The 13,153-nt window shown below is 37.8% G+C and overlaps 1 protein-coding gene across 1 annotated transcript in view; it reads left to right on the top strand.

Moving 5' to 3' along the window:
* Positions 1-13,153, top strand: part of USH2A (usherin) — a gene marked incomplete at its 3' end in the record, with an annotated part of 372,555 nt that overhangs the window by 270,594 nt on the left and 88,808 nt on the right. The window contains exons 47-49 of the mRNA XM_084203202.1: positions 359-557; positions 8,757-8,925; positions 11,881-12,102. Coding sequence (XP_084059328.1) covers positions 359-557; positions 8,757-8,925; positions 11,881-12,102 — 590 coding nt within the window. The remainder of the gene's footprint in view (positions 1-358; positions 558-8,756; positions 8,926-11,880; positions 12,103-13,153) is intronic.

The raw sequence follows: 13,153 nt of genomic DNA, 5'->3' as shown, positions 1-13,153 counted from the left end.
CTGAGCACAGTGTAAGCTGCACTGGCAAAGTCACAGAGGGAAAGGAGTTATGAAATGAAAAGAGTAAAATGCTAGATAGTTTACTACACATAAGTTTCCAGAAGTAGGAATGAGATGTCGTTTAAACAGCAACATTTAAGGACTTTGGCTGTGTGTGTTATTTGTTTTCATGGAGTATTAGCTTATATTGACACTTTTTAGAAACTTTTAGACCTTTGATCTTTGGAATTTATTATACAGAAGAACCTTTTAGAAACTTCAAAATGTGAACTAGTGAACTGCTAATCATTTAATGTAAGTAGCTACAGAGGCATAAATACATCCGAAAGTTGAACAGATGTTGATTTTCTTATTGCAGATCCCTTCAAATCAGCTGGGCATCGCCAGGACAGCCAAATGGCATTATCCTGGGATATGAACTCCTGCGTAAAGCTTGGCAGAAGTGTACTTCATTGAAAACTCCAAGGAGCAGCAAAAGTAATAGAATGTGCATCTCATTAGAATGTAAAAAGGATGAAAATATCTGTGGAGAAGTGTGTTATCATCCAGAGTCGGAGGTACTTCTATATTCTCAAGTTACTTATATAATGAAAAACAATATTTTTGGAAGAGGTGTGTACACCAAACCTCTAGTTATCAGAGAAAAGGAAGTGGAGGGTTCTGCTTCTTTTGGTATTTTAAAATCAAGACTCTGATAGATAACTTGAAGCTCTTTAAAATCAACTATGAATATTTGACCTCATTACAAGGATAGCTGTGCGTGAGTCATCTGATGACAAGTGATTCTGTTAAGTCTTTGTTTGTTGACCTTATTTTTCCTTTTAAGAGAAATGAATTGGTAAGCATTTATGAATGTGTTCATTAACACTTTGGTGCGGTATTGAAGTGAATCTCCAAATTGTTTTCATTTATAACATGCTGGTTAAGGGTAGAAGTAATTTTAACACATGTAAATTGAATTCCTTGCACAGGAAGCTAAGCCAGAACCTGTGTTTCAAAAACCCTTCAAATATGTTGCAGGTCTGGAGGGGGACTTGAGTTTCCCAACTACTAAAAGGACCACCTTCCTTCACAACATCAAACTTCTGAAGTTTCTTCCCTTCAGAAAGCTTTGCTTCATATGTGTAGTGCAGATGTTCATAAGAATTCAGGTTGTATAGGTGTTCCCAAGTAAATCATACAAGCCATGGATAATGAAGTTTGAGGAGTGCCACCTCTTGAGTCCCCCAACACAGTCCCATTGTGACAAATTACATGGTGGATACACACAGATCTCAGTATGTATTTTTGCTTCTTACTTGGGCCAGTTGGCACCAAATTGGGAGGAGCTCTAGACTCTTTCAAAGGCAGAGAGGCCCTGCAGAGAGACCTCAACAAATTAAGAGAGATGGGCAACCACCAACCATATGAGGTTTAGCAAGGGAAAGTGCTGGATTCTGTATCTGGGACAGGGCAACCCCTGTAAATACGTGGTAGTTCATATGGCTCCTTTAGCATAAAGTCATTGCATTTGACCACTGAAAGGCACAGGAAATTTCTAGGTGAATGCAGAACTTGAAAAATGCTAGCAAACCTATGCAGTTTGTCTTTGTGTAAGGAATTATTCCTCAGATCCTGCATGGCAAATGGTGGTTATTAACATGGTTTGCTGGGTTTTTTTCTTCCCCCTCTTAAGTTATTCTTTGGCTAAATGCTTAATGACCAGATTCTTCAGTAGACAAAATCTATTTAGATTCAGCTACAAGTGGGTAACTGTTACATGACAATGATGAGCAACTCTGAATGGGATTTATTGTGATTTGTCAGAGGCATTTTTAAATTATGGCTATTTTCAGGTTAATCTTCATATGAGTTCCTGTTTAGGAGTAGGATCAATAGCATAGCAGGAGCCTGTAATGGTTTTTATTGACAAATGAGGTAGAAAGCTCTTAGTTTGAAAGTAAGATTTAATGTCATGAAATAGTGTCTCTATTTGTCAAAGACATCATCACATGTTCTGTGACTAAAGCAAACAGTATGTATTCACAAGATTCCCTGTCAGACAAGACAGTAATTAAGGGAGTGAGTTATTTGAGGGGTTCAAATCAAAATATAAATTATTCCAACCAACATGGCTTTAGCTTTTGAATTCCCTTGAAAGCACTACTATATTAAATATAGGTATTTCTGAAATCTTGCAAGAGAATTAGGGGCAGGCCTTTTTTCTAAAAGGTGAAATTATTTCAGGTTTCTGGCATGGTAGACTTTTACTCCATCTTGGCATGTGCATGAACTAAATTTGTATTAAATGAGTTTTAGAAGTTTTCCTCTTCATTTTTATATTTTCAGTCTTCATACATTTATGGTAACTTTGAGCTTGGAGAGTGTTTATTTTTATAGCTTCCTGGCTTTCTAATTTTTTTAATTAATTTTGCATTATGTTGTTCTAATGGTTTCTCTTTATTCTCCAAGCTTGTGGTTAGGAGTGGGTGCTATTTGTTAAGCAATGGGTACATAATAAATGACTGGTAAGTCCACAGGAAACTGAAGCACTCATACATAAAATGACATGGGGGTAAATTTTGTGGGTGAAGTGATTAAAAGTCTCCTCCCTATGCTTTGCCTGGTTTGCTACACGTGTCTACACTAGCCATCCAAAATGTCTGTAAGAGACATCTACAGAGCTCTTAGTGCCTTTTGTGCTTTTTAAACTCAAGTCTGTGATAAGAACAGCATGGGACAGTGGCAGCCCTCTCTCATATTTTTGTGGAACTCACTGTCAGGCTTTGTGCTGGTGTTTGTGGTCCTTGGATTTGACAGTCTGCTGGACAGAAGCAAAAGGCAACACTGACAAGTGTTGCCACTTGTTCCAAAAGCTTCTTATCCCAGTGCCAGGTGCACTTCATAGAGCTGCAGAATGCTTTGGGTTGGAAGGGGTTTTAAAGACTATCTCGTTCCAACCCCCTGCCACGGGCAGGCACACCTTCCACTAGTCCAGGTTGCCTAAAGTCCCATCCAGCCTCAATATTCACCATACGTTGTACTGCCAAATGTGAAGAGATGCTACTGAGAATTAAATGCTGAGCAGCTTTAGTAATATTCAGATCCAGAATAATAAACAAGTTTTTTGATAATAGACTGGTCAGCAAAAGCAGGCAGTTGTATATAAATAGACAAATAGGTTCTCACAAGACAAATGGAGTTCTCACTTTTGCTTGAGTCACTTATTGCACCTTATTTATAAGACAAAATCTGGATCTAATTTCCCTCTTACAATTTTCTTGAAATAATGAGTATAAAGTGATGGAAAACCAGGCCTTTTATGTAAAATTATTTTGAGATATGTCTATGGTTATTTATTAATCTTTACTTATGGATTTATGGATTACATTTGGCATCATTAGCTTGCTATTGTGAGGCACTGCAAAAAAGAGGGATTTGTTATGATTCAGCTACATAAGAGATCTTCAAAATTTAATCCACTCCAGTAAAAGAAATACCAGGGTGTATTGTCACTGTTCAGCAGAGTGGGATGCGGGGACTCTTCATCCAGCACTGGCTGAGCTGGGTCCAGCCAAGTGGTTCAGCTCTGTGAGAAAGGCAGTGGGAAGGGAAGCAGCCTGGCTGCACTGCGGTGTGTGCTCTGCGCTTGGGATCCAGGCTAGAGCCTCTGCGTGGGACTGTGCTCTGCAAATAAGCCACCTCGCTCCAAGCCACCCGGGGAATCTCTAAAAGGGCAAGTGGCCTTTTCACTACAAGGGACATGTGTGCATGCACATTTATGGGCACATGCACTGATATTAAGCCCAGTGAAGACCAAACATTTGTCCCATCCTAAATAATCTTTGCATCAGATATCTACTTTTTCTTTCTAGTTTTTATCCAGCTTTCTGCTTCAATGTTAGGATTCTTTGTTATTTTAACTAAAGCTAACACGTTGTTGTTCCTAGTATCCTTACCCTGGTGTTTAATCAGACTTGCATGGATTTATTCCTTGAACACAGAAAGAATTTAGAAATATTTTTGTGTGTGTATTTTTGCAGAAGAACTGAGAATACACTCTGATGTTGAATTTTGTCTGCTGCCAGGAGGGTCCCTATGTCCTGTGGGCCTTTTATAGTGACAAATTGTTGAGTATTCCCAAGTTGCCAAAATTGTCAGTCTTTCTCTACATGTAGAGAAAGGTGTGATCCATAAAGATCCATGTAGAGAAAGATGTGATCTTTTCCAGTAAGATGTGATCCATAACTCTACCTGTATGTGAAGTCTCGTGACCATGAGGTTTGCAGAGGTACTTCATTAACAAGGGAGTGTTGCCTGAGTTTCACCCATCAGGTAGCATAATCTCAGCATCAATAGGAAAGGCATTTCTGTATTAACCATGGAGCTACCAAACTGTGCATCTGTTTTTACTGACAGCCTGAGGTGAACTCTGAAAATAAGGAGAAGAGGTACAGTTAAAATGTGATTAAAGGAGTGGCATAAGGGCTAATTATTTCTACTTTCTTTGCATTGAGAGTCTGAGCATCAGTGGTTAAAAGGGTCCTGACTGAAGGTGTTAATACAGCTTTAGCACTTTTTATTTTCAAGTGCAACAAGCTGTATAAATCTGTAGTTAATGAACTAATCAAACAAAACTGACATTAGTAAGAAGTACAGGCTTACCCCTTTACTATTGTAATTAACATGCCATTTATTAAAAATGCCAGCAGGACTCTTTTTTAAGGACAGGAGGAGTAAAACAGTGGCTTGATAGCCAGCTTCAAAAGCTGTCAGCAGTGAAACATAACACATCTTGACACTGGTGAAGGGTATCCCATCAATATTTATGCAAAATTTACTATTAACGTTAGCAATATTGTGCAAATTCTTTTCAAGTTCTTTCAGGCATAGAGAACCTTTAAAAATATTACACTTCTTGTTGTAACATACCTGAAAGACAGGAAACAAAACTCATTTTAGGAAGATAATATATAGGGATTTGTAAGAGAATAACAATAATTTCTGCTCATGGATTTTAGATCTAAGTCTGTATCAATTACCAAAAGAGAACAACAGTTTGAGAAAAGAAATGCCTGAGTGAGTACACTTAGCTGAAAAGGGTGTCTTTATAGATTCAGAGATAATTTAAGTAAAAAAAAGAATGAGCCTTGCTAATTTAAAATATTCCCTCTCACATGAGAACATGATGGGTCAATCATTACTCTGGTGTTTGCTCCACAGGCAGAAATTTTTAATGAACTCCTGTAGCTAATAGGAATTCCTGAGAGTGTTTTGTGAATTGCTATTTCACAAAGTGGCCCTGGCAGCAAGCGTTTGACAAGAAGGATAAACATGGCTGCCTAGCACATCTGTTTATTTGAGTAAATCAGTCTTAGCTCAACTGGCATGTGTCCATAAGGCCAGATAATATCCTTCAGCAAAGTCTTCAGTAAGCAGAGGGATCAGGGATGACACAATTGTAATTAAAAGAGAGTTGCTTAGATAAGTTTGGAGTATTTTTGAAAATTGTTATAATATTGTGTAATCCTGCCTGCCACATTTGATATCTAGTACTCTGTGCTAGTGTCATGGCTGAGTTAGCCTTTCTCAGGCATCATCATAAGCCTTCCTTTGTGCCCAACCTTCCCAGTCCCTGTGCTCCTGCATCACAGTCCCTCTGTGTGCTTGGGTGGGAAGAGAATGACAGGACTGATTTGTGAGTTACTTTGTGAAGTTACTGATATTTTTAAGGGCTCCCCTGACAGCTAAGGATGAACACCTTGTATCATCTCCATAGATAGTAAAGATGCTCTGGTTACCAAGTGTATGTTGAGCATACTCTCTTTACAAGGGTGAGATCTCCAACCTGCCTAAAATGCTGGTGGCACTGTATTTGTTCACTGCAGGGCTTCTGCTTCCATGTACAGGATATCGCCATCCAGTTGGGACTGTCGCATTTAGATGTAAGAGGATGAGCTCATAATAACCTTTTGCCACTGTAACTCTCAATCCATCTGCTTTTCTTCTTTTTCTGTGATGCAATTTTAGCATTACTTGAATCGTTTGGGGGGTTTTTATGGATTGATAATGCAGAATCCTTGGGCTGCCTATCGATGCAAAAAGAGACTATCTCTAGAGGACTGCCAAAAAAGTGTTCTTTAACAATTTACAGCTGACTGCAGAGGATGTTATGAAACTACATAATAATAGCACTGACTGTATCAGTTGGTAATGCCAGATGAGAGTCTGAATGTGTTCTAGAACTGACTGGGCCCCTCTTTGGAAACTGTCCATAGATTGTCGAGAAATACCGAGGATCTTAGGTAATTTTAACAAGACAAAGTAGCTGCTGAAACTTTTGTAGCACAGCTGGATGTACAGCTGGGAATTTTGTGCAGGAATTGAGGAGTAAAAGGAGAGACAATAATAATAATAATAATAATAATAATAATAATAATAATAATAATAATAATAATAATAATAATAATAATAATACAATCTTACAAGCAGTGTTTTAAACTGAATGTTGTAGAGTTAGTACTAAAATGGCCCTCCTGGTATTGGTGTGAAATATGCAGAGCAGCCCTTTCTACAGAGGATTCAAAAGGCAAGTAGTATTTCTTAAAACTGGAAGCATCTCATGGAAAGTAAAATGGCTGCTCAAGCATCTGAGCCTGGATAAAGCCAAAGATGTGCACCTTTCTTTATCTGAAAGGTGGACAGACTGTGTACAGGTGAAATTTGAGTAAAAAGAGTGAAAAATGGGATGACAAATGAAATCCATGAAAAGAAGAGGTGGTATTGGGCCGGACAGATCACAGAGGGAGACACCTGACAATCCCAAGGGGCACAAATTGGGACCAAGAATGCCCAAGAAACATGTGTTTGGCCTCCTTTCATGCAGGCAGGTACAGAATTTATGGCTGCTGTCTCAAGCTCAGGTAGCAGTAAAATGGACACGACAGAGGGCATTTTTACAAATGTCAAGAACCTTTGTCACCTAAAGGTGACCTATTCTGAGCTAAGTGGCCCAATAGGACTTGGGTTTGCATTTTTAAGAATGCTTTTTAGCCACTTGGAAATACAGAGAGACCAGGTAAGCTTTCAGATTTCTTTGTAGCCAATTGTAAATTAAGAAAAACTCAGCCTCGAGTGCATGCCAGTCATTGCAAAATATCCAAAAGCTAGGAAACAGAGAAGAGTTCTAAAGCAGAGTTTTATTTGACATCTTAGGTAATGATCTGGAAGAAAGAACAGTAGGTTAATGAAATTCATAGATGGGGTGATATTTTCAGTGACAAAATCGGCAGCAAAATAATATAATAGTGCCTACAGAGATCCAAAATTCCTGAAAATTATGAAATTCAGCTACATTGGTAGTCTAAAATTGATGCTGAAGGAGAAAGTGCGTTGGAAAAGCAGAAAATAGTGTCACAATTCAAAGCATATAAAGTTATAAAACCTAAAAATATAATGAGGAAACAGGAACCTCCTCTGTCCTACCTGATGTTAATTGTGGGTTACCTATTGTTTATGTATTGTAAATTGTAACTTCAGAACCTAACCTATACTCCCAAGAGTCATGGAATAATGGCCATTCAAAAGTGAACAAAACAAAGCATCATCCTTCTGAAGTCAAAGAGAGTGTATGACATCAGAAAACCAATAGTTTTGTTTGTATTCATTTTTATTAGCATTATAATTATAATACAAAAGAGATGGCCTGAACCTATTAATATACATTTCTAAAAGTTTTTTTTCTCAAGTAATAGTTAAAGTACCTAGGTAAACAAAAGATCCTTCAGAGGAACACTTTCTTTCTTTGTTGCTAAGCTAACCTGATTTAGGACATGATAAAAGTCAGTAGTGGAAGAGGTCCATTTCCAAAGAAAACAAAGGAGGAGCTCTGCTCTAATATCTCTGCTCTCCTGCCAACTCTGTTTCATGTCTAGCTGGAAGAAGCTGATATAAGTTGCACTGGCTGTAGGTTCCAAGTTTACCATTTTATGATTATTCTACTGACTGTGCTGTATGATTTGCTGGGTATTCAGTGTGCCACTCCACTGACACAGGAGTAAGTGTACAAATAAATATTTGATTGTTCAAGCATATAATTTTCTTGACAACACCTAGAAAGAAGTCCACAGTTAAAAGGCCTTTTCAAAATTCATTTCCATATAAATTTTATTCTGAAAAAAAAAAAAAGTCCTTATATAAATACTATTCTCTTGAGATCACATTGTCTGAAGAACTATGGTCACAATTAAGTGATCATGTGCTATAAGATAATTCCACTTATTTTTATGTGAAAGAAAACCCAAAAGCTCATATCGGGAAATACTGTTTTTTAGTTGTAAGGGTTTCATCATAAATGAAAAAAAAAAAAAAAAAAAAAAGAATTAGGAAGGAAAAAAAAAAAAAGGGTCAGGTGATGGTAGACTAAATCCACATTGCAATCTACTCCACAGTGAGCGACTCAAACAGCCTGCAAGGCATATGAAGATGATTCATATTAACGGACTATTTTATTAAGGTGCAGTATGGTTGAAGGCCACAGAATAGCAGCATTCTGTCAGATACACAGTAGTTTATTGAAGTCTGATAATGCTGGAGGGCACAGAATTTTAGCCAAGTTACATTTTATTCGACTGCAGTCCTATTAGTGTCTGCGCTAGGATGCATGTTTTCATAGACGTTGTTTTGCCAGACAACTCATTATGTTCTGTTTAACAGATACTGCCTTCTTACTGATCTCTTTCTTTTATTTTTCTTTTTTTTTTTTTTACTACTTCTAGGTATGTTGTAATGGGATTCTGCACGACAATAAACCTGGCTTCCAATGCTGTGAGGACAAGTACATTCCATTTATTCTTAATTCACCAGGGGTTTGCTGTGGTGGGCAGATACATGCTGTGCAACCAAAACATCAGTGCTGTGGTGGTTATTACACCAGAGTTTTAGTAGGTAAGAGACAACTCCTTTCCACTGCTTGAATGAAACAAAACAGCAAAGTTGATGTATTTGTTAAACCAAGGAGAAAGAAAACAATAAATGTGAGAATTATCAAGATATATAGATGTCTTCGAGACTTGTGCTGCAAAGGAAATTGCAGTCACTTTGCCTTCTAAACACAGTACACTCTGTTTATACAAGAAAGGCTTAATTGATGAAACCTGGTGATTGGGTCATTTCCTGGAGAACTAATTTGTGCCAAACTATACTTAATTGCAGTAAGTGCTGCATAATGGCGAGGGCAGTTCTCCTTAATAGGAGCACCATCAAGCAATTTAGCAGTGAAGTTTAGTTCTCTGCCTGACTTGACCCCACATGATTTTCCATAGCCATTTCTGTTGTTGAACAGTTGTTAGCCTTTGGTGTTGATATTCTGGATGACATGACATCACTTCTACTTGTTTCTACATTGTCTACTCTTTGTTTCCACTATTGTTACAGATCAAAGTATACCTCCCACGTGCATTAACTTTGATGGTAATTTATCCTTTTCTTATTCTCAGAGCGATTTGGGAAGTTTGCCAAAAGTGTGCTTCTGCGTTACTGTCCATAGTTTGGTTTTCCAGTTTGTTGGTGGGTCATTTTTGACAGGAAAGGGAGGAAAAGGGGGAGGAGAGATCCCTTTCATGGGGCCAGTGTTCAGAGCATATAAGTCTTTGTAGGCAATTGTCAGGTCAGGAACTAAAATGCTTCCATTACTCACGAGCTGGCACACATTCCATGGGCTCAGAAATGCTTGACATTTTGCCAACACGTTCAGCACATCCCAAGTTCTGATCTTTTGAAAAGTAATTAATATATCACAATATTAGAATGCCTTCCATGATGTCATCAGAAAAGTGCTATCACATGGAAGAACCAGAGAAGTGTATTTTGCTGACCTCATTAATCTCAGTGTACTGAAATTGAGAGATTATACTGTGACCTCTGTCCCCATCCAGTGGTCTATGTTAACTAGCTTAATGTTGTTTACATCAAGAAAGAAAAGCACAGTGGAACAAAATGTCTTATGTCTGAAAGTAGTTCTTGTTCAGTCAGCAGTCCGCAAGCATGAAACAGTGAATGTTTGAACTTGATTTTAAACAAATTTTCTAAGTATACTTGCTGCATTATTTTTCTATACTCTAAAGGGCAGCAACATGAACACTGCTGGTCACTTTTTTCTTTTTTATTTTTATAAATATGCTAATAACCTCAAGCTAAATGTTAATGTGGGTCATTCTTTGATAAGGATAACAATTAACTGGTAAGACTGCATAGTAGTTTTCAGAGGGAGAACATTTTCAAGCCTAGCTTGGAATGGAACCCATTTTGAGAGGTTAATGAGAAGGTTACTGATACTTTGTGTCTTATGTCTAATAGTTCTTTAAAAAAAATTGTTTTATTTCCAATAGATGTAAGCTACAGTCTGTGTTTTAATACTTTCTCTGTGTAGCAACTAAATTAGCTTCCGAGGAATTCAGGAAAATATGATGAAGTACCTTGATGAATTATATCCATTATACTCCAAAAATTTGTTCTCATCTTTTTTTTGGTTATTATTGACTTTATCAAATAAAGTTATTTATACAGGAAACTCTTTAAGCATACATATTTCCCAGATGTTGTTTGGCCAGCTCAATAGCTCAGGATGTGCTGAAGCATACTGGGCTGGAGGCATGAAGATTACAAATTAGGAGGCAGAATCTCAGTTTCTGAAACACTAGTACACAAAGAAGCGCAAACATCCACCCCAGAACTAAGATGGGAGGCAGAACAAATAATGCTACTACCACCCAGGTACCTCTTTGGCAAGGAATATGGGGAGAAAGGAGAGCACTGTTCTCCCTCATCTGTTACAATCTCAGCACATGTTTATTTCCAACAAAAGCTGCTTTGAGTTTGGAGCTCTCTGTCTCTAATTCCCAACCTTTCATAAGAAAATAACTTGAGATATGGCTTTTAAGGAGAAAGATGAGTTTTAAAATAAAAACGCATTTCTTTGATTAACATTTAGGAATCAACATACTTTATTCAACTCTACTATCCATCTTCAAAAGCAAAACAAAACCATTCCTCCTTCCAAACGACATTTGAGCCACAGAAAACACTGCAACACAGAAAAATAATATAAAAATATTAGAACATTGAATCAACTCAATTTGATTCACTAGCAGACACTAATGAATGAAAATTATTACCATTTATCAACATTTTTGTATCCTTTATAAAAGTATGTGCTTTGTTCACAGCTTATTCCAGTCTACTCCATCCCACCATTACAATGTCAGTCTCGTTGGCAGTCATCCTACAGTCTTTTCCTGCAAAAGCTGATGATTTTGCTTAAATAGCAGCCAAGCCCACCAATTGTGATGGTGATATTTAATTTTTAAAGCGAGTTTAATCCTTAAATTCACTGTGAGATGAAGTCCTGAGCGACACTCAAACATGAAAAATTATTTAAGCATTGTGAATTGATTCATCAAGATGAGTTTGGAATGATTTTGAAGGAGAAAAGAAAGTTTTTTGCAGAGGATAAGTAGCCTGATGGTTCTGTTAAACATAGCAAGAGTGCTCTCTTTACTGTGTAGCTGCAATTCCAAAAAGTTTTTATTTGTATAATTGTCATATGCACAGACATTATTTTCATTGCACTTCTCAGCTTTGTCTCTGTCATGCTTGCCTTTTGATATCTTCTGGAGTCTTGACCTGAATTAATGAATGCACATTTCTTTAATCATTATTGCAAATTATTATAATACTTTTATAGCATTCCAAAACACACCAAGTAATTCTGTTGTCTCACATGGGAAGTTCTGTACATGAAGCTGTGTGAATCCAGATTTGTTGCTATCTAATGAAAGCCTCTCAGGAATTTCAAGGGCTATAAATGGATAAAATCTTTAATTGTATTTTTTATATTGACAGGAGAAGTATGCTGCCCTAACAAAGAGGAAAACAGAGTTTCAGTTGGAATTGGTGATTCCTGCTGCCAGGGAATGCCTTACTCCACCTCGGGCAATCAAATCTGCTGTGGTGGATCCCTGCATGACAGTTTCAATCAGCAGTGCTGTGGTGGAAGGGTCATAAGCATGGACTCGGTCTGTTGTGGTGATGAAAAGGAAGGGACTGCATACAGACCTCTCACAGGTGAGTGATAAATCCTCAAAAAAAAAAGCTCTTCGTCTTTCTAAATCTCTTGTGACACCAGCCATTCAGAAGTGACACACTCAGGTTTGAAGTGTGTGTGCCAATTTGTTAAAAAGTTGTTGCACTTTAGTCACCTATACTCCAAAATGCTGAGCTTGCAGTAACCTTCTTTGCCTTTGTGCAAAAGCTGCAAGGGCTGAAGAAACCAGACAGTTCAAAAGGAGTGAATGATCTTTCCCTGTGCAAGACAGGAAAGAGGACTGGTGCCCTCAGTGAAGTTAGATTGACCACCTTGTGCCACCATGCATCCCAGGGATTTTCCATTTGCTCTGGAAATGTGGGGTTAGTCACCTGGAAACTGAGGATTGCAATGGTGTCTGCTTAGTGGTCCATGTCACTCTCTTGTGTTCATCCCTCACATGGGGCTAAACCTGCTGTAGTTTAAAATTAACAAAAAATTAATCTCCAGCAATGCTCACTGGCTCATCTAGTGTATCCCATTAATTTCTTGGAAATTATAGGAAATTACTCCGTCATTTAGAGGTACAATCTGAACCCTACTTCCTTATTAAACACTTTGCAACTATCTGAGGACAGACATTGGAGGTATTATTAGAAAACCTATTCAGATATTTTCATGTGTCTTTTCTTTCCACAGTTATTAGACAAATTATATCCCATCAGCCTTAGGCTTTCTCAGCCTGACAAAAAGACTTCAGAAACTATTGTGGTGTGAAAAGGGAGCCTGATTTCAAAATACAGAAATAATGAAGGTTTAGAACCCAGCTATGCTTGGTGTACAAAGCTGAGTGATGGTGTGTGCCAGTTCGAGCTTCTTAGTTGTACAACTAAGAATCTCAATATATAACTAAGAATCCAGATCTGAAGGCTGAACTCCTCCTTTCTCCAAAAAATAAGCTCTGTCTTCAGTTAATTTTTTGTATTCCCTGGATCCTTCAGTGGCTCTGGTAGTTAGGAGCACCCTCGTTGGGTGCTGATTGTTAGGATGATGTAATCAGATGAGCATTGCCATGGTTTCTGTGTTTTCCAT

This window comes from Fringilla coelebs (assembly GCF_963513975.1).
Source record: "Fringilla coelebs genome assembly, chromosome: 3".
Lineage (NCBI taxonomy): Eukaryota > Metazoa > Chordata > Aves > Passeriformes > Fringillidae > Fringilla > Fringilla coelebs.
Note: the sequence above shows the minus strand (reverse complement) of the source record. Positions and strands in the feature narration are given on the sequence as shown.